Source organism: Histoplasma capsulatum, genomic scaffold, assembly GCF_000149585.1.
Source record: "Histoplasma capsulatum NAm1 scaffold_1 genomic scaffold, whole genome shotgun sequence".
Taxonomy (NCBI): domain Eukaryota; kingdom Fungi; phylum Ascomycota; class Eurotiomycetes; order Onygenales; family Ajellomycetaceae; genus Histoplasma; species Histoplasma mississippiense.
The window spans coordinates 363,050-388,847 of record NW_001813982.1 but is presented as its reverse complement, the minus strand read 5'-3'; the positions used below and the strand labels follow the sequence as shown (position 1 = coordinate 388,847).

Here is a 25,798-nt window from a genome sequence, read left to right as displayed (position 1 = left end):
GAGTTTTAAGTGCATGGGCCGTGTCATTGTGGATATGGTTGAATTATCTTTGAATCGTGATGGGCCCAGGCTAAACCGGATGCGAAGCTTGAACTCGCATCATACCACCGTTGTCGCCTTCCATCGTCAACGAAGCTTCGATCGTTATCAACATTTTACTTATCCTCAAAGTTCGCTCCTTTTTTCCCGTCCCCTTCTTCCATATCACCAGCCTTCGCTCTCCTTCCTTTCTTCTACTTAATCTTCGACTTCATATTACTTACAACCTCTCTCTCCATTTAATTATCCTCGTCCTCTTCCTCCTCGAAAACTCCCTTTCATCCTCGTTGTTTTGGTTGCGCATATTTTTTAGCTGGGCAACATTGCCCGAATCATTCCTTTGAAATATCTTTTGGACTACGGGCGATTTCGTTTCATACTATATATTAAGGATCAGGATCCCCAATTACCCTTTGGACTCCGGATTTGACTTGTCCTGGGAAATTGACGTTGCAATACCGTTTGTTGTTTGCTGCACACCTTAAAACCCCAACTTCGGGAGGTATAAATGTACCCCACAATGTTACCTACACCACCACAATCGCCTCCGCCCGTTACAATATGCGATGTCCCAGAGGATAGGCTCGGTTTGCTACTCGCCAACCGGCTAGAACTTACAAGCGTTCTTGGGGTAGGTGCGTATGGTGTTGTGTATTCCGCTATCGACATCCATACCCATGTGCCGTACGCGGTTAAAGCCCTCAACAAAGCAGGTCTGGACCCTAGACAACGGAAATTTCAGCAGCGGGAAATCAAGCTCCATCATTTGGCCAGTCAACATCCCAATGTGGTTTCTTTGGTCCGCATAATGGATTCTCTTGATTGTACTTTTGTTGTTATTGAGTTTTGCCCGGAGGGCGATCTTTTCTCCAACATTACTGACAAAGGCCAGTTTGTTGGAAACGATTTCCTTGCCAAACGTGCTTTTCTCCAGATTTTGGATGCTGTGCAGTACTGTCACTCCATTGGAATCTACCACCGGGACCTTAAACCAGAGAATATTTTGGTCACAGATCATGGAATGACGGTAAAGCTGGCCGACTTCGGCCTTGCTACAACCGATTACTATACATCGGACTTCGGATGTGGTTCAACGTTCTATATGTCACCAGGTAATTTTTAGCACTCATTACTTTTTGATATTTTCCCTTATCTCGATACGAACACTACTTTCTATCTTGCACTTGATCTGACGGTGACGCAGAATGCCAGCAATCTACTCCACGGCCATATGCTTCTGCACCCAATGACGTATGGAGCCTTGGAGTCATCTTGGTTAATTTATCTTGTGGGCGGAATCCTTGGAAAAGAGCTTCAACCGAAGATTCTACTTTCCGTGCCTTTCTTAAGGACCCACAATTTCTGAGGACAATTTTACCTCTGTCACCCGAACTCAACTCTATTCTAAGGCGTATTTTTGAATGCGATCCCCAAAAACGAATTTCAATATCGGAGCTGCGCAAATTGATTGTTGAGTGTCCAAGATTCACTCTTCGGTCTGGATCTCCTTTGTCCATGGCACCAACACCACCTTGCCAGAGTTATCAATACCAAAAGGATTCCTATAGTCCTGCCAATTTTGTTCCTTATCCGGTCTCTCTTCCAGCAGAGCCTGTCGAAACCCAATATTCAATGTCAGCTGTTTCTGATACTTCTCTCTCCGACGACGACGACGACGGCTCCTCCATATCGTCATCTTCATCGTCTTCATCTGAGTATGCACCTTACAGCCAAGCACCAAGCCAATTCAGATATGTGCCTCCAATGGTTCCCAACTTCTGGGGATCTTTCATTCCTTTCAGCGACATTGCTGAGAAGAATCTTGCACGACAACATCCTGTGGAACCCGTCATTGCCGTATATTGAGGCAGGATCTACTACATCTTGACTATTTTTTTTTTTTTTTCATTCCATTCGCTTTGGACAATTACAACTTATTTAAAATTTTTAATACAAGATAACGGAACGAATCTCATGCAACGACGAAAAATCCCCACAAGTGCAGGATTTCGTACCTTTTGGAACAACCCTTGGGAATTTTATACCCTACTACGTTTCGTATGCCGCAGGAACCGACAACTGTTACGGGATTTTATCCACTGGACACCTGATGGACATGCGGATTTCCTCTATTTTCCGTGGAATGTCAATTATTATCCGAATTGGAATCCCTCTTGGAGTACCTTCTCTTGGAAACTGTTTCTATTTTTTACTTACTTTGCATCCGTCTACATGTTTCGCTCTTTTTTTTCCCCTCAAGTCTTTGTTGCCCGGATTTGTCCTTCGATTGTTTACTCCTTGGAAGCAATTTTTCTTCTACGCCCTGTAATAACATATCCTTCGCTTGTTTGCGCATAGCAGAGCTGTACAAAGTTTGGTGAGATGTTGTCTTGTCTACCGGGAAGCGAAATACTCTATTTTGGCGTTGGATTCGCGCACCGCAACAAAACGAAAATACAGACAGGACATCCTTCAGGAGTTTTATGTTCTACTGGCATGGCTATATAGAGGAGTTTTATTTTTTATTTTTTATCTTCGTTTTTCGTTCTTCGCTTTGGTGGCTCCTATCTTTTGGCATATATTTACGGCGTTTGGTGTTTCTTGTTCGAACCCGAGGTGGCCAGCAATTTGCCTTTTTTATATTCTCACTTTTGTCCGATATTCTCCATTTCATATCTTGCTTGCTCCTGTACTCGTCTTGTCACCCTGATACCCAACTCGATTCTTCTTTTATCTTTCGATATTACACTTTACAACCAGAGGGCTATTTTCCCTATTTACAATATATACATACACGTCTGGACAGCTTATTACATGGATATACTTGGCTTTATATATCTCATCAATAATTTGATAGATTCCATGTATTCATGCGCAACAGCGCCGCTACCCGCAAGTATCTCGGAATAAACACTGCATTGTAACCAGCAAAGCTTATCGTCAATGAATAGGGGCTTTTCTATGCCTATCCACTCACAGAAGTCTCATAATTCATCCTGCAATTGCATGGATTGCTCCAGCTGTTTCTGTTCACGGCGGTCTGATAAGATACCGTTCGAAGTGGTGCACGTTCATGCTCCGATACGTGGCACGACTGTGTACATATCGCACATGCACACAGAGTACACGCTCATGCAATTAGACAGAATCTCCAACGGGATCCACAGTGATTTGTAGGCCTTGCTCTCGACTCAGACTCAGATGACGGCAGGATAATTTAAGCAGTAACGACCACACACCATTGGTCTTGAATGAAAATCTGCATGCGCGTCTAAGTACCATACCATTTCCCAATGAATAAAGAAAATAATTTTTTTTTTTTTTTTTTTTTTTAAAAAAAAAAAAATAGACTAAAGACAATGGTAAAGACGAAGCCACTCATCATCACTACCTCCCCCAACCCCAACTTACATATTCCGCCCTCCTGTAACCATGATAGTTTGCCCGTTAACATAGCTCAGCAGGGGGCTCACAACTGCCAAAATCGACCTCGCTGCTTCCGTGGGAGTTGCCACTCTTCTCAACGGGATATCAGGATACTTATCCTTCTCATCGCTTCCAGCCCTCGCCGCCAACTGGGCTGAAGGTATACCGAGAACGACCTTTTCACCATCAGGCGTTGTGATAAAGGCGCCAGCCTCCTTGGCCGCAGTCAGCCGTGTTAGCACCAAGCCAAAAGCAATCGTGTTGGCGCGGACACCGAATTGGGGACCCCATTCCTTCGCGATTGTTTTGGTGAGGCCGACCATACCAGCCTTGCCGACGGCGTAGTTAACTTGGCCCCTGTTGTGTTATTTTTAGTTATGGCGGTCGAGGAAAAGGAAGAAAATTGGCTGGGCCGGGGAAAGGTTAAGACCTACGGGTTTCCGTGGATGCCACTGGTACTGCTGATGTTCACGATGACTCTGTCAGCACCGTCTTTTACTCTGAAGTATGGAGCCGCGGCTTGGACCAGTTTGAAGGGTGCAGTGGCGTGGACAGCTATCATGGCCTCCCATTGCTTATCCGAGAGCTAGTACTGTAAGTCAGCCGAGGTCATACGTATCCCTGTAAGGGGGCCGTATCTATCTATGTATATATATACCACGAACTTTATGAATAACGCCATCCCACGTATACCCAGCGTTATTAACAATAATATGAATCTTCCCGTTGCCAAATTCGGCAGCTTTTTGCACGACCCTTTTCACATATGTGGGGTCCGTCACATCGCCAACTACGGCAATGGCTCGTCCAGGCGAGGCATCGTTGATCGATTTCACAACAGCCTCTGCTTTCTCTGTGTGCAGTTGTAGACGGAATCAGCTTCTGTTTTCTCTAAAAAAACCCAGAAAAAGCTCTTTACTCGGAAATTTCATGCAAACATTAGGACGCGGCGTGTGGAGGATTTCTACTAACTGGCATCAAGATCTGCAACAACCACTTTCGCTCCCTCGTTGGCAAACAGGCGGGCAGCTTCAGCACCAACACCCTGACCAGCGCCAGTGATAATGGCAATTTGGCCAGCAAGCAGACCCTGTGGGTAATTAAGATGGGAGGACACCTGTGCAATACGGTCTTGAGGGGCCATTGTAAGCTGGGTGGACTTGGTTAGGGAAGATAGCCCATGGATGTGTGCCCTAAAGGCAATACTCAGAAGAGAATAACAATCAATGTCTTAAAAACAACCGAAAAAGAGAAACAGTAAATACTATTGCAGGTACCAAAAGAATAGGCAAAGTTAACCGGCAATTTGTTAGTTATGTAGGCCTGTGTTCAGCGGGGGATTACAATTAGCCTGGAAGTGCTGGCAGCCGAGGAACAGCCAATTTCCGCTTCCGACACTGGCAAACGACCGGAGAGGCATATACAAAGCACGATTAGAGAGTGCTCGGTTCCGGTTACGAGGAGTATGGGAATTGGAGTTGAAATCACGGAATTTTGCCGACGGTTAGCATCAGGTTCTGGGTTCCTGGTTGAAACTTAAATTCGGCTATATCAAGGCGCCCCAGAAAAATTTGGTATAAAACACATAACTAGTATATTATGAGCTGCTTTTCTCAAAAAAATTATAAACATGATAACGCTAAACCGCTATGCCGATAGTCAAACGCTTGCAGAAGGCCGGTCAAATGTGAGATCGCTGCCAAAACAACAAGGACGTGGAATATCTGATGAGAGCTGCCTAGGACATCAAACCCGCCAGGATACCATCGCTCGGGCACTCGCGCAGCATATACAGCCGCTCCGATTATATACAAAGCGCCCTGCAACACGAGCCAGAATAGACCGATTTGCTTCAACATCAGTTCCACCCCAAAGATCGATACACCATGTAGCACCGGGAAGACGGCGGAGAGTCCCATGGAAACATACATGCCAGCACGGAACGGCCGCCAGGGAGGAGTTCTAAAGCGTGGCATGATCGAGATGACAGTGCACCCAGCCCCGATCAGCAATATCATTGTCCAATATATTTTCTTGAATCTGGACATGCAGTAGAAGCCATAATATACGCTTGGGATAAAACTGCCTGTGATCAAGCCGACGATGCCAATGTAGTCCATCGCGTTTCCAATTCGCGCGACTGCGGGAGAATGGTTGGATATCGTGTGGTAAATGGAACTCATACCAAGACAGAAAGCGGTCCCGGCAAAGAAGCAGCTAAACACGAGCACGTCACCATGCGTAGCGCTATCATATCGTGCGGAAATGGCTTTGTATAGGTAAAAGGCAAATGGTACTGATGATATGGCTGGCAGCAGGTGGGTGTAGATATTCACGGTTTCGTTATGCACATATCCCAATGAATGAAATGACACCATGAAAGACCGGGATGCTGGCCGATATCCCGTGTGGATGAGGTGGTTATCCCGTTGCCAATGTTCCAAGTCATCCCAATGAATCGTCCGGCGTGCCTTGTATGCTATCTTTGCGGCTGTGTCCGTTGCTTTCTCCGTAACAAACTTGTCAATTGTCACGCGGGAATGATGCCTGTGGTTCTCTTGCGAGCTGGCGTTTGACTTCCTCCTTTTAGACACAAACATTGCCCGCTGCCATGAATCTAGGATGTTTGTTTGAGTTGTTGAGAACTTGAACCGTATGCAAACAGGACAAACACGAGGGACTTGGAGGAGGGGCTTAGGTTCGAAGCTTCCCTTCGCGAAGAAATTCCAGACACAAACAGGCATCGCGAAACCAGAGGCTGGAGGCTAGATGGCGGAACCATGACCGAATCGTGCTTCACTACAAGTCAAACAGAGGTTGCTTTCTGAAATTCCTAATGGAGGATACGTTGCGGCCATCAAAGCCTACTCCCAGAGGAAATAAGACGGCCGCAGATTCGCTTAGCCAGGTTGGGTTTACGTCAAAGGGAGATACGAAGTAGGTTTTGTGTACAAAATGCTCAAGGGCGGGGGAATATAGTTTTTCCCTTTCATGGCCAGCATTGACCAACTCACGTATTATGCAGACTCCTAGATCCCAAGGCCCAAGAACAGTACTATAAGAAGATTGTGGACAGATATGTGCACTTTTGCAATGTCCACTCCGGGAACCTTGATGCCGCGTTCAGCTCCCTTCCAAGAAACCGCTCTGAAGACCCAACCAAGAACCCTCCAGTTCCTATACCTATAAGGCCAGCATCTAGAGCTAGATCTCGGTCCCGATCACCAAAACCACCCATCAAACCCGCTGCCCCAACAGCGGCGACCAAAAGCACAGTTCCATCAGAGCAGCATCCAACACCAGCTGAAGAACTTTCTATTCTCCTTCTTTCGCTCCGTAAACTGCGGGAAGCCGTTCTAGCAACGAGCTCCAAAACGCCCATCGCATTCTCCCAGCGCGTCCACATATTCTGCATACGCGTATCAATCCTGGCTCAGCACCCACCGTCATACTACCCCCCGTTGCAGCGCCTGCTGAAACACCTTCACTCGTCTACCAATCCACTGGACCCCTCTGAGCTGCACGAGTTTACGACGTACTTGATCCTGGACTATGCCTGTCGACAAGACGATATGTCGGCTGCATATCAGCTCCGGGCACGTGCAAAGGCAGTATTCGGGTATCGTAATAATTCTGTCGACTGTATTCTTAGAGGAATAATGCATGACGACTGGGTGTTATTTTGGAGAACTAAACGGAACCAGAATGCCTATACAAAAGCGTTGTTGAATTGGGTGGTAGACAGTGTGCGCAGGCGAGCGTTAAAGGCAGTCGGGAGAGCATATCTGTCGGTGGACGTGAATTATTTGGTGGAATGCTGCGCCGGCGAAAATGAAGGTTGGACATGGGAAGCGCTGGTGGAAAAGGAGGGTTTGGGATGGAAGAGAGAGGGTGATAAAGTTCTGATAAGGGCTAGGAAGCCAAATGTTGAATCCAAAAAGTAACAGTCCATGAGAATGGACTTTGTTTTGACGATATATACATTTGGGCTGCCGCGGGCATGATCGGGAAGGTAATGCACCTGTCATCTGCAGCCAAGTTGCCGTCTGTGAAAGCCTTTCCTTTAGACGCATAAGCGCGGAGTTTCGGTGTTAAGGTAGGTATTGAATTGTATTTATATATGATGGTACAACAAGCGTAGATTTTTGTGAGCAGAATATCCTGACACTGTAACATAATTGGCAAATAAGGAATTATTCTCTACGGCAAAAGGCGTTTTTATATCTTGAAGTCCGTATTCGGCTTTTCCCAATTCCGATATCTTGACGGCGGCTGCTGGGCTATCCTTTCAGTCAAGTTGGATTTGAGAAGCCTAGACTTTTCAGAACATAGTTCATATATCGTTGCCAGATTGAACGTGAGACTTTGAAAAGAATAATTGTTGTTTACCAACGATTCAAGGAGGTCGCGGGACTATATAGAGATGTAATAAAATCAGGTTCTGTCATCACCCCTAATCATAGAGTCAAAGACTAACTTACCTCATTTAGCTTTCCTGTATATAATAAGCACACAGCGAGATTTTGTATGATCAGAGCTGCATCCTCATGTCCAATGTGGCTTGCGCGAAGGGCCTCCCACCCCGCAGCTGCCTCCTCATATCGACCTTCCGCCATATCTAACAGACAGTGCAAAGCCCCATCCGCTTCGATTGGAGTATTATCTAGAAGTTTTCGAGCAGTTTCAACATCCCCAACTTTGAGATATAACAGCACCATCCGTGTGGTCGTTAAAGCTTGCTCCTTGGGTGGGGCTTTTAAGTTTGCGAGTGACCTTCGCGCAGCGTCTAAGTCGTTCATTTCTATTAACGAATTCACAACTCTGATCCCCAAATCTGCCAACCTAGTTTTCCAAATATCCCTTTCATCCCCCGCAAGTACTTGGCGCGATAGATATTTTCTAGCTTCTAATCCAAGCTCGTATAAGGCAGCAATACCTCGTCTTGAGTCGCCGAATCCAATACTTTGTAACCTCGCTGCAAGAACACGAAGAGGCCATGGTACAATATGTCGAGTTTGATCATCTGGAACAGTGTCATTGGCTGTCATCTCGTTTTCCGGCTTGGTATCGACAATGTAAAACGCAGAACTTAGATCCTCCAGCGCTTTCGCTTCCTGCGCTGCTAGAAGGGTATTTCCGGTCAGCTCTAAGCATGCAAGTCGGATGTACAAGAGAGAAAATATCGTATGGTGGTCGTTGTGGGCCACCACGGGTGATGACAGAATCGCTGCTGAGAAATGAGCTGCAAGAAGGAAGTGGCCAGTATTCAAGAGATTATCAAGGGTAGCTAGGGAAGTAGATAAAGGTTCATTCGGAGCAGGCGTAGGGATATCCGAACGGAAAGCCGGTGATATATCCAATAGCGAGAGGGGATGGTAAATGTCGGGACGCAGGAGGTATGATAGGTTGATATCCACAGGAACTGATATGGTATCTATAGTTGAAAACGTGGATAGTGAACGATGCGGGGAATTCGGAGATGCCCTTGAGCGACTTGGAAGATTGAAGGAATTCGGTTGGTTCGGAGATACGGTAGCAGCTGTAGTAGAGCTTGGTTCATCTTTTTCTTAGCCTGGTGTTCTTGGAAGATGGAGTGGAAGTACGGAGCAGATTGGATCGTACTCATCTGGAACATCTAGGGGCCCTTTGGTGGAGCTCCGTGGCCGGGTAGCTATGGAGCATTCATTTCTCTCAGCAATATATCCCTTGATAATGTAGGGTGATGACAGGATATTGTGTACTGTACCCTTGACTGGAGCACTGCGATGTTTAGCCCCTGGGCTGTCCATTGCGCTGCGAGCTTACAACTTGCTGCTGGGTAATTGCTTCCCAATACACAATAACTCTAAACGGGGAATGAGGAAAATGAGAGGTTGAGAAGTTCAGAATTCTGCCAGGCGGTGAACCACGTTGATAATATTACCAAGACTAGACGAACATACAAAATTACAAAATTTGAAGGCCAGATTGCCACATCAGGAGATTAAAAAGTCCTATATTTCTAAAATAAGTTCCTCAATTCTGTATTATTTTAATTAAAAATATAATGAAGAAATATTACCCTTTCAAAGAATTTATATTTTAAATCAGGCCTTTAAATTTCATATGTTCCTCAGTCTTGGCAATATTTTGTTTTCACAAGCTTTAACTACATCCGCCACAATAAGCTCAAAGGGGATGGACCAAGCAGCCCGCCCTTACCCTAAAACGGAATCAGCATCACCCATGTCTTTTTACTAGCCATCACCAAGTTCCTATTGCTCTTTTCTAGATGTCTCCATTGCTCTTTAGCCATTAGACAGCAGAGTTCCGCATGCCCACCCGTGGCCCTCGGTACCGTCCAACCCTCCAAGTCGTGGACCAGAATTTGGTCTCCCAATTTTACGATACCCCTTGCTCTCGTCGACGAAACACCACCATGTCTTCACAGAACAACAAATACTCCGTCATTCTCCCTACCTACAATGAACGCAAGAACCTACCCATAATCTGCTGGCTGATTGAGAGGACATTTAGAGAGAAGTAGGAATCTCCTATGTGCTTAGCAATTTCTCGGTGTGAAGCTAATTTTGTCTTTTATCCTTCTTTTAGTAAACTAGATTGGGAGGTGATCATAGTCGATGATGGATCTCCAGATGGAACATTAGAAGTCGCAAAACAGCTTCAATCACTTTGGGGACCGGAGCACATCGTTCTGAGGCCCCGTGAAGGGAAGCTAGGTCTCGGAACCGCATATGTCCATGGCTTGAAATCGGTCTCAGGTAACTTCGTCATCATCATGGACGCCGATTTTAGCCACCACCCTAAATTTATCCCCGAAATGATCAAAATACAGAAGGAAACGAACTGCGACATTGTTACAGGGACTAGATATGCATCTCGTGGGAATCTGCGTGGTGGAGTGTATGGCTGGGATCTGGTCCGCAAGCTCACCTCTCGCGGAGCCAACTTGATTGCGGACGTGATGTTGATGCCCGGTGTCAGCGATCTGACTGGAAGTTTCCGATTATATAAGAAGCCCGTTCTTGAGAAGGTTATTAAAAGCACGGAGAGCAAAGGGTATACTTTCCAAATGGAAATGATGGTTCGTGCTAAGGCCATGGGGTTCAAGGTCGAGGAATGCCCCATCACATTTGTTGATCGTCTTTATGGCGAGAGCAAGCTTGGAGGGGACGAGATCGTAGAATACTTAAAGGGGGTCCTCACACTTTGGCTGAAGGTCTAATCAGCTTCTTGCATTTGATCCTTGCTCTTTCTTTTGCCTTTCCCGGTTGACGCAGGGTCGAGGCAATAACGCCTCTTTTGTATATCCACGCAGCAGATAGTAGGAAACTGATGATGGGCCTTTCTTGTTAAGACTTAGGGGCGCAAATGGGTTTAGGTCCAGGTTGAATGTCTCCAACATATTGTAGTGATTGCTCATACCCTTCACATAATTCCACTGTTATATATATTATCCCGTTGCTTAGAATACAATTTTTTTTTTTCTGCTTTAAAAACCATGGTTGAGGCACTATTCAATATGCCATGAAAGAACTACATGAATCTAAGTGGATTCCTGCGGTAATTTATTGGCCCTAACACTCTGGAAAGATCAACTTTCACAGCTTCTCTAGTGGTGCAGATATTCATCTTAGAAAATATCAGTTCTGTCTCTCAATATCGGCCAAAAAAGCTTTAACCCTTGAAACCAAATCCTTGCGCGGTTGAGCTTGATCAGGCCCGCTCGGCGAATGCTTAGCTCCAACAATTATGGCACTATCTGTGGACCAGATGTGTGGATTTTTCGAGTTTTTCGTCGTTGCGGCCTTCCATCTTTCCAATAGCTTTTCCTTATCAATCCACGGAGCCACATATTCATCATCGCCGCCCGGAATAACAAGAAGTGACTTCTTCAACAGGCCCTTAGACGAAATCATACCAAACGTCTCTTGAAGTCTAGCATCTGTAAGATCAGAGCTAAACAGATCATCTTCCCCTGGAGCTTCCGGGCTATCTGGACTTGCCAAACTAAGGAATCTTGTAGCAGAGACGGCAGTGTCAGGTATGTATACCTTCCCTACCATCCAAATTGGCAAGATGACATCCTTCCCCCCAAGGGTCTTTTCGCTCTTCGCCATGGAGATGAGATTGTTATATATTTGAGTCAGCTCCGCCGGGGTGTCTTGATCATTTCCCGATTTTACGATATTGAGTATGGCTTCTCGATCAGAAACAGGAGCTTGCATAATAGCTCCGTCCACTGGGGGTCTTGGAGTCGTAGCTTCCGGCCCTGGATTTTGGGAATAGAGGTAATGAAGCACATCCTGGCTTCCAGTAGAATGGCCCATGATCACAATCTTGCCAGGTTCTTGCTCACTGGCGGATTTGTACCCCTTCACGTACTCGACACATTTGCCAATCTCGTCAACGTCACTGTCTAGATTGCTCAAACCCCATCCCTTGTATGATGAGGTGAGTTCTACTGAGAACACAGACCATTTCTCAGCTTCGAGAGCTGTGGTGATATCGTTGAGATATGGCACGGTGGAGTAACCGTCACCCAACCCGCCGATAAATAGCAAACTATGGGGTTTGCTATTAGTTTCGCAGCCTCTAGCATTTGGGTCGGCTGCATACTCAAAAGCCGTAAGTTGTGGTGCCTAATAGCGTTTTATACTATAGTCAGCTTACATATTGTCCTTCATAAACAATGGTGTTCACTTGAGGGGGTAAGGTCTTTCATACATATTTATGAAGGATGCCCGGCTGAAAGCTTCCTTTGAATTGACTGAACATGGTGGAGAGAGTGTCGGTAATTTTGAAATAAAATAATCGTAACACCTAAAAGAACCAAAAACGAAGGACATTCATTACGCTGCTCATTGTCTACCTAAATTCTTCTACTCTGCGGGATGTTGAACGACTAGATATAAGAATTCTTGGAAAGGTCATGCATGCATGCAATGCTTGATTGATCAGGGGTTGGAGGGGCTGAGGGGCTACGAGACTGGGATCCATGGATGTTGTTTGGTCTTGCTGACTGGCGTTTTTCGGCTCATTATGAGCTTCGACAACATTTCGGAGGGAAAATCATGCACCACTCCCCCCTACCAATTCGACGATAGTGATTAGTTGGACGTTCCCAGAAATGATGTAAATTTAGTGATATGAGGGAGACTGACGATTATTTTAATTACAGTTCTTTCAACAATAAATGTCAGCTGCAACGCTTATCTGCTCCTAGCCTGTCTGATGGCTTCCTCGCCAATAAGGAGGTCCACTCGCCGACGGACTGCGGTTCCAGAATACACCACTGACGTCTTTGCAGTTACTGGGCTTGAGGTCGGATCTTCAGAACCCGAGCAATTAACCAGCGACGAGGAAGAAGAAACCGAAATATCAAATGTCGTGGCTACAGGACGCCGGGGTGCAAAGAGGAGGGTTCGCAGGGGGACTCGACGTAGGGACGATGAAGCATATGAAGAACAAGACAATGATGCTGAACGTAAGATCTGTGCTACTAATCGATTGATCGGGGGAATCAATATTTACTTATGAATAGGCATGGTGGAAGAAGATGATATAGTTTCTGCTTTGGGGTCGGATTTGGAAGAAACAGACAAGGCACGAAAGGCCCGATCAAGGCCAGTTGGACGCGTCGATGAACAGGATCCTATGGCTACGCATTCAAGAGGTCTTTACAAGTCATCAGCCCATGGCGCTAAAGTGACCTATCTGAAATTAACGTTCGGTTCTAGCGATGAGGATCTGTTGCCCATGGTATATACAAGGGTTAGATGGACAAAACGTAGGGATGTGACATTTCCCAGTAGTGATACATTACGGGAAGCGTTCAGCATGACTATTGATGAAATCGGAGCCGCTTTTGGCGTGAGCGGTGATATGTTGCGAAAGGAGGCGACCTCTGGCTGGGATTGGTATTATGATGAAAATGCCAGTGACCGGTTTCGCAAAAGACAACAAACAGTGGGCATCACAGCTGTGGAAGGAAAACGATATATACCCCGACCGGGGACGAAAAAGCACACTGTGATAATAGGACCTGCATCATCTCAGAAAGTCTATGAGCTGGATGTGGGCCAATCGCTGGACTTTGGGCAGTCATGGAGTGAAATCAGGCCAAAAGGCGAAAGGCCAGGGCGTCCGAAAAACCTCGGTAAGCAAACCCCCGAGGTGGTGGGGGCTGAAGAGCCTCTATCACCTGAAAGTGAACTCGCGTCGGGGATACCGAGTGGTTCTGCAACCCAGTCGCGAAGAACTCGCCAAGGGTGGATTTTGAATTTGGGTAACAAGATTCAATGTGTATCTTGGGCACCAAACTGCACGAGTGGTTCGCAATATCTTGCGGTGGCTGTCCCAATATTGGGTTTGCAGAAACAATCGTTGGACCTTGTGCCTCAAGGACCTCCGGCTTTTATGCCTTCCCCGCCATATCCATCTGCAATACAGATTTGGTCCTTTGAATCTACGAAAGAAAATAACGATGTCCAACAACTTGATATGGCTGTCAAACCGCGCCTACGGCAAGTAATATGCACCGATGCTGGCGATATCAGACGCCTATCCTGGTGTCCAATGGGCCGGGATAAGCGAGAAGGAGATGATACTGTTGAGCGGCTCAATATCGGTATTTTGGCTGGTGCATGGGGAGATGGGAGCATAAAAGTTTTGGACGTGCAATTAAAGAAGTTGACCAGCGAAACGGAATATGGTTCGCAAAAGTCATTCTCCTATACGGATATTCAAAGGCTAACCATTCTGTTACAGTCCAGGTTCACGTTCCTGCTTTTGAAGCCAAACTACCATCGACACTTTGCACCTGCTTTTGTTGGCTGTCACCGAGCGACCTCGCTGTTGGCACCGCCAGTGGGTTTGTTGGAGTTTGGAGTCTCTCATCGCCATCTGATGCCAACGAATCAGTGTCAAATCCTGCACCATACATATATTTTCCAATTCATACTTCCTATATTCTCAATATAACGTCATCGTATCCAACACATCCACATATACTTGTCACCACTGGAATGGATGGTAAAACGAAGCTCTTTTCCCTCCTGGATCCGCGAGCAGATGTATCAGAGACTTCACGTTCACGGTTGGGATCATATGAAGTATCATATTCACCCTTCTTGCGAACGTATATTTGCCCCGATGACACTGAATTTATCCGCATCCAGCCACTCCGACGGTTTTTCTCTACATCCTCCATATTACAAACGTACGATCTAGTATCTGCCATTACCCCAGCGACTTTATGCCACCCATGCTTTTTGGCCGGTAATGTAAGCGGCAATGTCGTGGCCACGAATCCACTTCGCAGGCTGATGAGTCCCAAAGAAAAGGCCTGGCAACAGACATGGTTTAGCCACCAATGGATTCCAAATAAGCACGAAGAAGTTAGCGTTGAACAGAAAGAAGGTGTCGTGGGACCCGGAGTTAGCAAATTTTACGACGGGTTTAAGGCAGAAATACCTACACTAGTGAGAAAGCTGACAGGGGATAGGAGGATGGGTGACGGGAACCTTGCGATTGCGACTTTTGAAGAGAAGACTGCGGTTACTGCGCTTAGTTGGAACCCGAATAAAGCATGTGCGGGCTGGGCATGTGCTGGGCTGGGTTGTGGTTTGCTCCGCGTTGAGGACTTAGCCCTTCGATGAAGGACGTTATTCGAGGTGGAGGCTGATGACTTTTCTCCACATCTTTACGAAGTACTTACGCTGTAGTCCACCACGTCGAGAACCATTCCCCGCAACGACCTCCTTTCTCCATCCCAAATTGAAGATGTTAAATGATTTACCTCCCCACAGCCATTCTCGAAATAGATGGCAAAGCAATAAGAAGAATCACAATGTGCTATCAAGTTTTCAGAGAAATGGAAATTTCTTCAATTTTATATGGGATAGTTAATGGGTAGGTGGTTACTTGTAAATAAAATTCTATGTAATCTACTCATACTAGTTATGACCACACAAGTAGTACGGAGTAGTACTAGTTCAATTTACACTCATGGGGCGGAGAGATCGGAGACTTCGTATCTTTATTTAGTCGATCGTTTGGGTTCGACGGACTCTCCATATATCTATACTACTGCGCACGGAATATTCTATCATACAAATCGCGATTACTCTCGAGTACGCGCTATATGTTGGGGGTTTGGATTGGTTCGTCCCCTCGGCTACCAGCATGGCGCTGGTGGTGGTGATCAAGCTCTGTTGCCCCAGTGGCTGAACACTGATGATCTGCGTCGTGTTGCGCCGGCGTCTTGGACGTGTTGTGCTTGGCAACGGCGTCTTGGCACCGATCCCCACCTCCAACGCTTATCACAACCGCGCTCGTGTCAACACCATTTTATTTTTCCACATCATACAGTTGCCAAATTCCCTGGGAAACTGGATTCTAATTCCATTCTTTATGATAATTGGAATGAACTGTACTCCGTATCTCTAACTATTGCGCCATGTCTATTTCATGTGACTGTGAACTAATGAACGAAATACGAAATAATCGATGGCTGGGTTCCCAGCCATCTCACTACCATCTACTCTGTACGGGACTGATAATAACAACAGCCCAGCCTCTGCAATTTAGCGATGGGGCAAAATGAATTTGGAGCTTTTATTGCGGCAGATTTTGCAATCTCCGTTTTATTTCTCTTGTCCACGATGTTGAGTGCGATTTAGCCGTCTATCTTAGCTGATTTCTTTAGTTTTCCGAGAAAATTGGCTAGAAAATTGGCTGCAATGGGTTTCACCATGAAACTCAGCGTGTCGATACTATCATTCATGGCGATATTCTCTACAATAGCAAATTCATTCCCGTTATCTCGAAGGGGGCAACAACAAATCCAACCGAGACAAGTGTCATACTCAGTCGTTCTTGTTGGTGGTGGCACGACAAGTGCAACAGCCGCACCCTCAGGACTCCTTGTCACAGTTCCCTTTCCGGTTACAAAAACAGTCTCCTCCGTGGTCACAGTAACTAAGACTTCTTCACCAACATCAACTCAGAGCACATCAAGTGAAACGCCAAACTTCTTCACACGGACGACTATGCCACCAGCCTCTCCGCCTCAAATAACCTCTTACCCTTCGACGTCTTCCCCTTCGACATCTGCATCTCCAACCACATCCTATGCATCTCCAACCACATCCTATGCATCTCCAACCACATCCTATGCATATCCAACCGCATCCTATGCATATCCAACCGCATCCTATGCATATCTAACTGCATCATATGCATCCTCTTTCCAGCGACTCGGTGCCCCCCAACCTAGGCGGCCAACTGGTTGGCGCTTTTCGCAGCCGTCGCACGCAGCGCTCAAAATTCCCTACCCTCTTCCGTCCCACCTGCCCCTGTCGAGACAAGGCTCGAGTAATGGAACATATCATGTACCAGTGCCAAGTAGCCGGTTTCCAATTTAAGACGCAAGTGGGACAAATGCGCATGATGACTTAACGGCCGATGAAATGGATGGATGTTGAAAATCAATGTGAGTTGCTCTGGGTGGCGGGCTTTTGACAGTAATATATATTTCTATATTTATATATTTGTTATCCCTCCCTTGTTTATTTCCTTTGTAATGCATAGGTTTAAGGCGGGTATTTATCGGCGCATGATGCCTTTTTCTTGAAATCTGGAGAATAAAAGTGCGAAAGGCATTTTCCATGCTACCACTTTGGATGATTCCAATTTGAAAGAAGGGGAGGAACGCATAGATTTCTAGGGAATGTATATCATGGGGTTTTCTTCATTCTTTTATTTGACGAAGCTTAAATGTAAAAGTAATCATCCATTAACTAGGATTGAAATTAAAGGAGATCTTTACAAATACTAGATCATTTCACTAGAAGATTATAGTTAGTGCCTACCACAGTCTGCGTCATCACTGTATAAGGAACAATTTTTGTCTTCCGGATTTTAGATATTGGAACATCCGAGGGATTCGCACTACTTTCCCCTGTTAATATAGCTAGCATTTCCTTTATTGTGCGATACCAATAGGGTAAATGTTTCGAAATACTCGGCCGGGTGGTTAATCGTTTACGTGGTGGCGCTGCAGAAAAGGAGATACGAATGACTTGCCACTCGGCGCATCCAACCTGAAGACCAAAGGTCCACTGCCTGTACCGACCAGTTGGCTTTGGAAATTCAAAGGAAGTGGGCCAGTGGCAGTGCAAGAGCCCTCCCTCCCTCCGAGAACGCACTCAACCAACGTATTCAGGTCCACCTGGAAATGCCATCATCTGCCATCAAACAGCGGTCAATGGGTTTCGTATCCCCAGTCTTGGTTAAGATAACTGAGCTGGAGCCGGGAATGGTTCGCTCCGCAGCAAAATCCAGCATAACACTAGCCGCAGAGGATAATCCAAGTGCTGAATAGAGCATAACATAAATTGATGATTGTGTGGAGGCAGTAGAGAACCAAAAGCACAGAAAGTAACTTTCAACTCGTCAATTTTACTTCAAAGAAAAGAACGGTTGGTCTCTTATGGTGCTCATCGATCGCCATGGTATCAAGCTGGTATGTGAGCGAGCAAATGGTGGTTTAGGATGAGGTTCGCGGGGTTGAACACTGGCAGTGTTGGAGAGAAGTGTTAAGGAGATATTGGCAGCCAATATGTTCCTTGATTCCTTCCTCAGAGCCTATTATTGTTATTATGTCTTATACACCCCGGCGCATGGGAGATGCATTCAGGCTGTTTCAAGGTTACCACGCTTCATAAGACGAAGTCACAAATGCATACGCCTTTTACATAGGCGCAAAGCCCCGTGCGAGAGCACTATCGCAGAGAACCGTATAGTCTTGTCGGAAGCGGAGGATGTCATATGGCATATGGCATATGTATCGTCACCTAGGTAGTTCTGATAATTCTGAAAGCAATCGAATGTGTAGTTAGATTTATTTCTTTAAAAATCCTAATAATTTGTCGATGTTGTACTGTGCCGCAGAAACAACCGAAGATAAAAATATGATGAACCTCATTCCGGAATAGTGTGGATTGTCAGCAACCAGGAACAAACATCCAGCAAACATCTCCAACTCCAGGCAGCACGAAAGACCTCAACGATACTCTGCTACAAGACAATTAACTCTCTTTGAATTTCGTTTCTCTGTAGAGCAATTGCTATTGCTCGCATTCCAAAATACATAACTGGACTTTACAACTATTCCCGGTCTACACTCCCGGGCTTAGTTGACAGACTCCGGACCGATTGGTCCCGCTTCTGCCACAATGGCGAGCCCGCCCAATGTTCCAGAGGAACAGAGCCGCTTGCTTGAAGATGCCCTCGGGGTTGTACGACAGCAGGCGCATATGATGCGAAGATGTCTGGAGACACCGGGGAAGCTCATGGATGCGTTGAAATGCGGGTATGTAGACTAATGCAAAATGAGAAAGGAACCATACCAGATAGTTCCAAGAGCTTCACATGCTGACAGACATCGCTCAATATCAGGTCGACGTTTGTTTCCGAACTCCGTACCCCTAGTCTCGGCCCGAAGCAATACTACGAACTGTACATGGCTGTTCATGATGCTCTCCGCCATCTATCCGTCTACCTCAAAGAGAACCACCCGGTCAATCATCTCGCCGATTTGTACGAGCTAGTGCAATATGCTGGAAATATCATCCCGCGCCTGTATCTTATGATTACTGTCGGAACTGTTTATATGGGCATTGAGGATGCGCCGGTCAAGGAAATCATGAAGGATATGATGGAAATGAGCAGAGGTGTTCAACATCCAATCCGTGGTTTATTCCTGCGATATTATCTATCTGGCCAAGCCAAGGATCATCTACCCACCGGCACCGAAGATGGCCCGCAGGGCAACATACAAGATTCTATTAGTTTCATTCTGACTAATTTCGTGGAGATGAATAAACTTTGGGTGAGGCTACAACACCAGGGTCATTCGAGGGAACGAGAAATCAGGACACAGGAGAGGAAAGAGCTGGAGCTCCTGGTTGGAAGTAACTTGGTGCGACTGAGCCAATTGGTAGATCTGGAAACTTATAAGTCGATAATACTCCAGCCTCTGTTGGAACAGGTTGTACAATGCCGTGATGTATTGGCGCAGGAGTACCTGCTGGAAGGTGAGGACGCGTCCGTCGCTAAAATTGAGAGTTCCGATTACTGACCGGATATATACTACAGTAATGACGAAGGTCTTCCCAGACGAATACCATTTACATACTCTTGATCTCCTACTCTCCGCCATTGCCAGACTAAACCCTCATGTTGATATGAAGAAAATTGTGATAGGTTTAATGGACCGTTTATCTTCTTATGCCGCACGAGACTCGGACAATAACAATACCCCAGAGAAAAAGAAGCAATCAGAAGAGGAAGCGACTGCTAGATTGCTGGAAAAATTGCGGTTAGCCAAGGAGAATGAAGCAGCAAAACCTGTTGCTAATGTGGAAGTTTCTGGAGAGGATAAGGAAGACACAACAACAGAGTCCAACAAGGAACCAGATGCCACAGAAAATGGAGAACAAGAACTCTCACCCGTTGCCAATGGTGAAGAGGACGTTGGATCGAAATCCAAACTAACAGTCGCTATCAAGCTCTATGAAATATTCTTCGACCAAGTTGTGAGCTTAGTCAGAACAAGAAACCTTCCGATACAAGACACGGTAGCTCTCTCGGTATCACTGGTGAATCTAGCACTGTAAGTTGGGCTTTGAACCTGTGATAATGGCGTTAACTAATGAGAGAGACAGGAACATTTACCCGGCGCGATTAGGTATGCGATTGCCTTTGTTGTTGTTCTACTTTTGTTGTCCAAGTTGCGCCATTAACCTCTTGTATAGAATACGTTGACCAGGTTCTCGAATATGCGACGAAGAAGACATTGGAGTATGCCGATACCGCTGACCTGCATTCCAGTGCTGCACAGTCAAATCTCTTAAATCTACTCCTTGCGCCAATACGTGCATATATTTCCATTTTCACAGCGCTTTCACTTCCCAATTATATCCCACTATTTGCGGCTCAGCCGTACTCCACACGAAGAGCTGTTGCTGGCGAGATTGCCCGGGGGATTTTACGAAACCGGACAATAATTTCGACATCGGAACACCTGGACGGTGTGTTACAGATATTGAGAGTTTTAATAAAGGAGGGTATGCAACAGCCTATTGGCTATCCAGGTGCTCCGCAACAACGGCGCTCAGGAGAGACGGAAGAGACAATTGAGGAACAAGGATGGCTGGCACGGCTTGTCCACTTCATCCAAGGCCCGGATAATGACACTCAGCTCAAGGTGAGTGTTAGCCCATGTGGTATCGTAGTATCTGTGCTGACCATCAATCGAAAAGCTCCTGCAAGAGACAGGTAAAGCTTTTTCAGAAGGAAACGAACGCATTCGATACACTACCCCTGCTTTAATTACTTCCTCCTTGAAGCTAGCTCGTAAATATAAGCTGCGCGAGCATTATGATGATAACTGGCAGGCACAATCCTCCACACTCTACCGATTCATTCACAAATGCGTCAGCAATTTATATCAACGAGTAAATCCCGGATGTGCTGAGCTGTCTCTTCGCCTCTTCGTCCTTTGTGGCCAAGTGGCTGACCAGTGTGGCTTCGAGGAATTCAGCTATGAATTTTTCGCACAAGCATTCACTATCTACGAGGATTCCATAAGTGATTCTCGAGCACAGTTCCAAGCTGTATGCATTCTCGCGAGCGCACTGCACGGAACGAGGGGATTTGGAAAAGAAAATTATGATACTCTCATCACCAAGGCTGCGCTGCACGGCAGCAAACTATTGAAGAAGCCAGATCAATGCCGTGCGGTGTACCTGGCAAGTCATCTTTGGTGGGCCGTTGAGAACCAGCAGAAAGAGGACGAAGATGCGAAAGATGTAAGATTTCAATCCAATGATGACTTTTGTTACTCCGTTTTGCTCAACTGTTTGTGCCTGTTGACTAACATGATGTACTATTCATAAAGCTATATCGTGATGGCAAACGCGTTCTAGAATGTCTCCAAAGAGCTCTACGAGTCGCGGACGCATGCATGGACACAGCAGTATCCGTGGAGCTTTTTGTCGAAATTCTGAACCGCTACGTATATTATTTCGATCAAGGGAATGAGACCGTGACTACCAAGTACCTGAACGGGCTCATCGAACTCATCCACTCGAACCTCGAAACCAGCCAGAATGACGGCGTGCCAAACTCCAGTCTTGATAATCCGAAGCGCCATTTCCAGCGCACACTGGATTATATCAAGTCGCGAGAGTATGAGGGCATTGTGACGGAACCGAGGATATAAATTATTATTAATCAATACTATTACTATCAACTACACTATTACCATTACTTTAACTTTGTTTTGTTTTGTTTTGTGGATTCTGGTTTCTTCAAAATTTCTTTTGCTCCACTCTGTTTGCAGGGTGCTGCTTTATTTATTTTGTACTGTACATGAAATAGATGAAATATGTATCTGGCGCCAAACCGCCCCTTCTATCCTCGCTCCCTTTTGCCTTTTTTTTTTTTTGGACCACCTGGTTCAACCTCGATCGTGTGTGCTATACCAGATTATTTTCCTTTTCCAATTGTTATTTATTCCTTTTCAGTAGTGTTGGAGAGAGTATGAGCTTTAGTATCGTCCCTTTCGTTTCTCATGCTCCTTGGTTTTTGTTCTGAACGCCGCATCATTTGCTGCCCTGTTACCGTTTGATTGTTACATACAAATTCTGTAGGTTTAATGATCAATATCTACTTTCCAAGCTAGCAACCCATGGTAATCATCAAATCTTTTAGTGTTGGGGGCTTAGGTTAAGTATAATATAACAGCCCCGGTAAACCTATCAAAATGATACCGGGGAGGCATCAATCGATATATACGCAAGGATTCTTCAGGGGCGCGGAAGGGATTGCAACCGTGAATCTCATTACTGATGATCCATCCAAATTTGGAAACAGGGGATATTCAAGGTCACCGTCGTAAAAGCAAGGCAACTTTCAAATGTGCATGCAGGACTGATGGCACCGACAGGGTGAACCACCCTGGCGCCATCCTCACGCGTTAAGTGACTGTTTATCGCAAACCCAGTCTCTCGAAGATATCCCTCCCCCCGCTCCACTCCCGCCGCCAGACGTGCCCTCCCTCAAGAAAGAGGCCGTGTGTATGGATAGCAGATGCACGGTACATGCACATATCACGGTACCGGAGTCGTCGAACGGCCATAATTCTCCTGCTGCTCCCCGCAAAATCCTGTATTTCCACAATTCGTTCCACAAACGCTAATCAGTTACTGTGTGATGGTTGCCTAGGTGGATGCATCACACACATACAAAATAAAATGCTAGTTACCGCCTTCCTAGCCGCTCCCCGCTCCAATCAGACTAGAGGCGGGATCTCCCGCAAGTTTCATACAATCAAGCTCCCTATCCTTTCACCAGCCTAAGTTACGAGCCTGAGCCCTGCCTGCCAGTGATTTCCCCTACTCCCGTGCATGACTGGAGAGGGAAGATAGAAGAACTATAAAAGGGAAAAACTGAAAAACAGAGGTGGAGGAAGTGGGCGGGGGAAGGTGAGGTTTTATAGGGTTTGCTTGCGGCTCTTGATTCCGCTTTGAGAACAAAGGTTCCCGAGGTCCATACCTCCTGACATGTGACCGTGTCCTTCCAGCTATTTCAACTCCTCTACGTCGATATTCGCATCTCATGGGATGATCGGGGTTCAATTCTCTCCCAGCAAATATTTATTTATCACGTAGGACGGACGCATGCAGGAGTTAGTTTGAGATAAAAAAAGAGGTAGATAAAGCAAATGGATTGCAATTCTGTCAACGCCCATAGCCTATTGCAGGTTTCATAAAAGCGACGGTTGAGTAATCAAACAATCAATATCAAAATCAACAACAACAAAAAAAAAAAAAAAAAAAAAAAAAAAAACAATTGCTACCCTAACAGCTTGCCTGCTGCTATTCATAACCTGCCCGTCTGCCTGCCTGAATAATGTGCCTTCCTGGTTGTGTAGTACATAACATGAAAGCTGTACCTCAGGCAGCGACACGTAGGAAACAACATAAAAAAAAGGGACGAAGGAATAACATAAGAGGGAAAATACCAGATCATTAAACTGAGACAAAAGAGAAGAACGGAATGGCAGAATAGAAGGAAAAATGAAGGGGAAAGGACTTTAGTGGCCGGAGATTGATAATAATGGTAGAGGGAAAGAAGAGGAAGGACGATGTTGGCTTCGGCGTTGAGGATAGGGCTAACCGAAGCGCAAGGGTAAAAACGCTAAACCCATATATCCTGTGGAAGGAGAATAAAAGTGAAGAACAACTAGCTTGAGGGGAATAGAGAACAGTGACGAGCAAACAATTCTCAATTGCAGTGAAGGCATTTATCTGTTTTCCACGCTGGTTGTACAGAATCCCACACTATGAGGGGGATACTCAATTGAATGGAACCTAGTTTTAGAATCCGGTAGGTGGAGAAATATTCGGAGGCGCTGGGAATTGTCTCGAACCGCCAGTCGCCCCGACGCCACCAAATGCTGGAGTGCTAATGCTAGCAGCTGGACTGCCGATATCCCCCGGTGCGACACTTCCTCTGGGACCTGACGACATGCTATTGCTATCCGGCTCAAATTTAACGAAGGTGCCGCGCGTCTCGTTCTTGATTACGAAAGAGCCACCACCATTTTGTGGGTTACCTTCCGTGTCACAGATATCCAACAGCTCATCAAGTGTGATTTGAGGCTCATTTGGTGGGTTTAGTTGTTCAACTTGTCGCAATACATGGTTCACGCTATGGAAGCCTGAATTTCCCTTTGTTGGGCTGGTTGCGTTTAGTTGCTTACAAGCCTGTGCTACAAGCAAACGAACCGTAACAGGTCGCGAAGTGTGAGGACGTGTTCCCCCTATGATGCCGAACGCGTTGTTGGACCACCCAGATCCTATATCAACGAGTCAGTAAGTTATATTAACTATCTCTTGGTGAGATAAACGAACCTGAGCTCGGTACTGAACCCCAAGACGTTGCCGCAGGGAATCCGGGGCCTCCGAATGGCGTTTGTGAACCCCAAGTATTACCAGAGCCCGCAGGACCAAGAGGAAAATTTGGATGCTTCGCTGAAATATTTGTTAGTTTTTGTAGCAGGGATGTAAATTAGAATGGTTGCAGCATATCTACTTACAACCGAGGGATTCGGTAAATAACGGCGACGTTCCAAATACCATTCTCCCAGCACCAGGAGCACCGGGAAGAGAGCTTGTGGGGATAGGTTGAGTTAGACTAGAAGTGAAAGGCACATCAGTCTCGTCGAGAAGAGCACTGCTGCCGAGCTGGGCACTCAAGTCGTCAATATCTGAAAGTTCGGGTTTCGTTTCGTTTCGTGAGGCATTATGAGGGGTAGTACTAGCGGGGCGCTGAATAGGGGCTGGTCGGGATATTGGTAAATTCTGGGGTTTGTTTTCTAGGGAACTTCTTTCAAAAGATGATGACGCTTGTCTCGAGTGTGTTTGCCCACGTCTTGTTTCCCGAGGTATCTGAGGTTGCTGTGACGAAGACGAAGAGATTGGACTGGGTCCTAACAGCTGCGAATGAAATGGCAAACCATGACCGGTGTCTAGAGGGAAGCCTCGGCTTGGGATAATCGGGCGGGTACCATTTAACCCTGAAGCCATTGGTATACCATCTGGGGAAGGGAAACCTCTGAATTGTCCTCCCAGAGGTCCCTGTTGGCTGGGATACATCGGCATTTCGTGGCCCAATGGAATACGTGATGTCATTCCCGGTAACCCAGGGAGGCTGGAGGGTACTCCATTCAATGCAGGCATCGAGCTGAAACCCAAAGAATGAGGGCTGCGGGCGGCTCCGCCCAAGGGTGACATAGGGGCAGAAGGCTGAGGATGATGGAGCATTGGTGTCGGACCAAAGGACTTTGCAGAAACCGAGCTGGAGGACCCTGATGATTGCGACACGCCAGCATTTCCAGGGGAAACAGAGGTATGTGATGTATCTGTTCCGGCGGGCTGGGATCTCGGAGAAGAAGCATGGGACCCATGTTGGGATGTTTGACGAGGACGAACTGGAGTTGGGGCTTTCGGTACAACGGGTGTAGCAACCTGGAAATGTGGCGACTGTAGCGCTGATTGTCCATGCTGAGGTTGGAGGCCTGGAGGAAGGTATGTTGGCCCTGACTGGGATATTCGTTTGGCAGCTTGAGCAGTGGCCGCTTGGGCAGCTTGGGCAGCTTGTTCTTCGCGTTTAGCGCGCTCCTTGCTCTCGCGTTCGGTCTTGAGGGCCGCTTCTTTCTCAAGCTTGGCTTGTTCCCGGAGCGCTTACGTTCTTGCTCTTC

The 25,798-nt window shown here is 46.3% G+C and overlaps 11 protein-coding genes across 11 annotated transcripts; 5 read left to right on the top strand and 6 right to left on the bottom strand.

The window, feature by feature from the left end:
* Window positions 1-547: 547 nt before the first annotated feature.
* HCAG_00119 (conserved hypothetical protein) lies at window positions 548-1,905 on the top strand (the record flags this gene model as incomplete). The annotated part of the gene is made up of 3 exons (XM_001543023.1): window positions 548-670; window positions 932-1,151; window positions 1,244-1,905. The coding sequence occupies 3 exons, from the start codon at window positions 548-550 to the stop codon at window positions 1,903-1,905; spliced, it is 1,005 nt and encodes a 334-aa protein (XP_001543073.1).
* An 884-nt stretch (window positions 1,906-2,789) lies between these two features.
* Window positions 2,790-4,609, bottom strand: HCAG_00118 (conserved hypothetical protein; the record flags this gene model as incomplete). The annotated part of the gene is made up of 6 exons (XM_001543022.1): window positions 2,790-2,812; window positions 3,279-3,298; window positions 3,451-3,822; window positions 3,900-4,051; window positions 4,081-4,103; window positions 4,438-4,609. 6 exons carry the CDS (start codon window positions 4,607-4,609, stop codon window positions 2,790-2,792), a joined length of 762 nt encoding a protein of 253 aa, XP_001543072.1.
* Window positions 4,610-5,087: 478 nt separating this feature from the next.
* HCAG_00117 (conserved hypothetical protein) lies at window positions 5,088-5,843 on the bottom strand (the record flags this gene model as incomplete). Its single annotated transcript, XM_001543021.1, has 1 exon — window positions 5,088-5,843. The coding sequence occupies one exon, from the start codon at window positions 5,841-5,843 to the stop codon at window positions 5,088-5,090; it is 756 nt and encodes a 251-aa protein (XP_001543071.1).
* Window positions 5,844-6,301: 458 nt separating this feature from the next.
* HCAG_00116 (conserved hypothetical protein) lies at window positions 6,302-7,409 on the top strand (the record flags this gene model as incomplete). Its single annotated transcript, XM_001543020.1, has 2 exons — window positions 6,302-6,402; window positions 6,491-7,409. The coding sequence occupies 2 exons, from the start codon at window positions 6,302-6,304 to the stop codon at window positions 7,407-7,409; spliced, it is 1,020 nt and encodes a 339-aa protein (XP_001543070.1).
* A 274-nt stretch (window positions 7,410-7,683) lies between these two features.
* Window positions 7,684-9,254, bottom strand: HCAG_00115 (predicted protein; the record flags this gene model as incomplete). Its single annotated transcript, XM_001543019.1, has 3 exons — window positions 7,684-7,878; window positions 7,947-8,579; window positions 9,069-9,254. The coding sequence occupies 3 exons, from the start codon at window positions 9,252-9,254 to the stop codon at window positions 7,684-7,686; spliced, it is 1,014 nt and encodes a 337-aa protein (XP_001543069.1).
* A 629-nt stretch (window positions 9,255-9,883) lies between these two features.
* On the top strand, window positions 9,884-10,690 carry HCAG_00114 (dolichol-phosphate mannosyltransferase; the record flags this gene model as incomplete). Its single annotated transcript, XM_001543018.1, has 2 exons — window positions 9,884-9,987; window positions 10,057-10,690. 2 exons carry the CDS (start codon window positions 9,884-9,886, stop codon window positions 10,688-10,690), a joined length of 738 nt encoding a protein of 245 aa, XP_001543068.1.
* A 418-nt stretch (window positions 10,691-11,108) lies between these two features.
* Window positions 11,109-12,330, bottom strand: HCAG_00113 (conserved hypothetical protein; the record flags this gene model as incomplete). Its single annotated transcript, XM_001543017.1, has 4 exons — window positions 11,109-12,030; window positions 12,085-12,107; window positions 12,139-12,183; window positions 12,322-12,330. 4 exons carry the CDS (start codon window positions 12,328-12,330, stop codon window positions 11,109-11,111), a joined length of 999 nt encoding a protein of 332 aa, XP_001543067.1.
* A 369-nt stretch (window positions 12,331-12,699) lies between these two features.
* HCAG_00112 (predicted protein) lies at window positions 12,700-15,125 on the top strand (the record flags this gene model as incomplete). The annotated part of the gene is made up of 3 exons (XM_001543016.1): window positions 12,700-12,952; window positions 13,010-14,095; window positions 14,236-15,125. The coding sequence occupies 3 exons, from the start codon at window positions 12,700-12,702 to the stop codon at window positions 15,123-15,125; spliced, it is 2,229 nt and encodes a 742-aa protein (XP_001543066.1).
* A 3,579-nt stretch (window positions 15,126-18,704) lies between these two features.
* Window positions 18,705-21,754, top strand: HCAG_00111 (conserved hypothetical protein; the record flags this gene model as incomplete). The annotated part of the gene is made up of 7 exons (XM_001543015.1): window positions 18,705-18,841; window positions 18,928-19,565; window positions 19,627-20,143; window positions 20,196-20,218; window positions 20,286-20,737; window positions 20,793-21,341; window positions 21,431-21,754. 7 exons carry the CDS (start codon window positions 18,705-18,707, stop codon window positions 21,752-21,754), a joined length of 2,640 nt encoding a protein of 879 aa, XP_001543065.1.
* A 768-nt stretch (window positions 21,755-22,522) lies between these two features.
* On the bottom strand, window positions 22,523-22,672 carry HCAG_00110 (predicted protein; the record flags this gene model as incomplete). Its single annotated transcript, XM_001543014.1, has 1 exon — window positions 22,523-22,672. One exon carries the CDS (start codon window positions 22,670-22,672, stop codon window positions 22,523-22,525), a length of 150 nt encoding a protein of 49 aa, XP_001543064.1.
* A 1,240-nt stretch (window positions 22,673-23,912) lies between these two features.
* On the bottom strand, window positions 23,913-25,277 carry HCAG_00109 (predicted protein; the record flags this gene model as incomplete). Its single annotated transcript, XM_001543013.1, has 4 exons — window positions 23,913-24,256; window positions 24,299-24,394; window positions 24,450-24,569; window positions 24,635-25,277. 4 exons carry the CDS (start codon window positions 25,275-25,277, stop codon window positions 23,913-23,915), a joined length of 1,203 nt encoding a protein of 400 aa, XP_001543063.1.
* Between the last annotated feature and the right edge of the window lie 521 nt (window positions 25,278-25,798).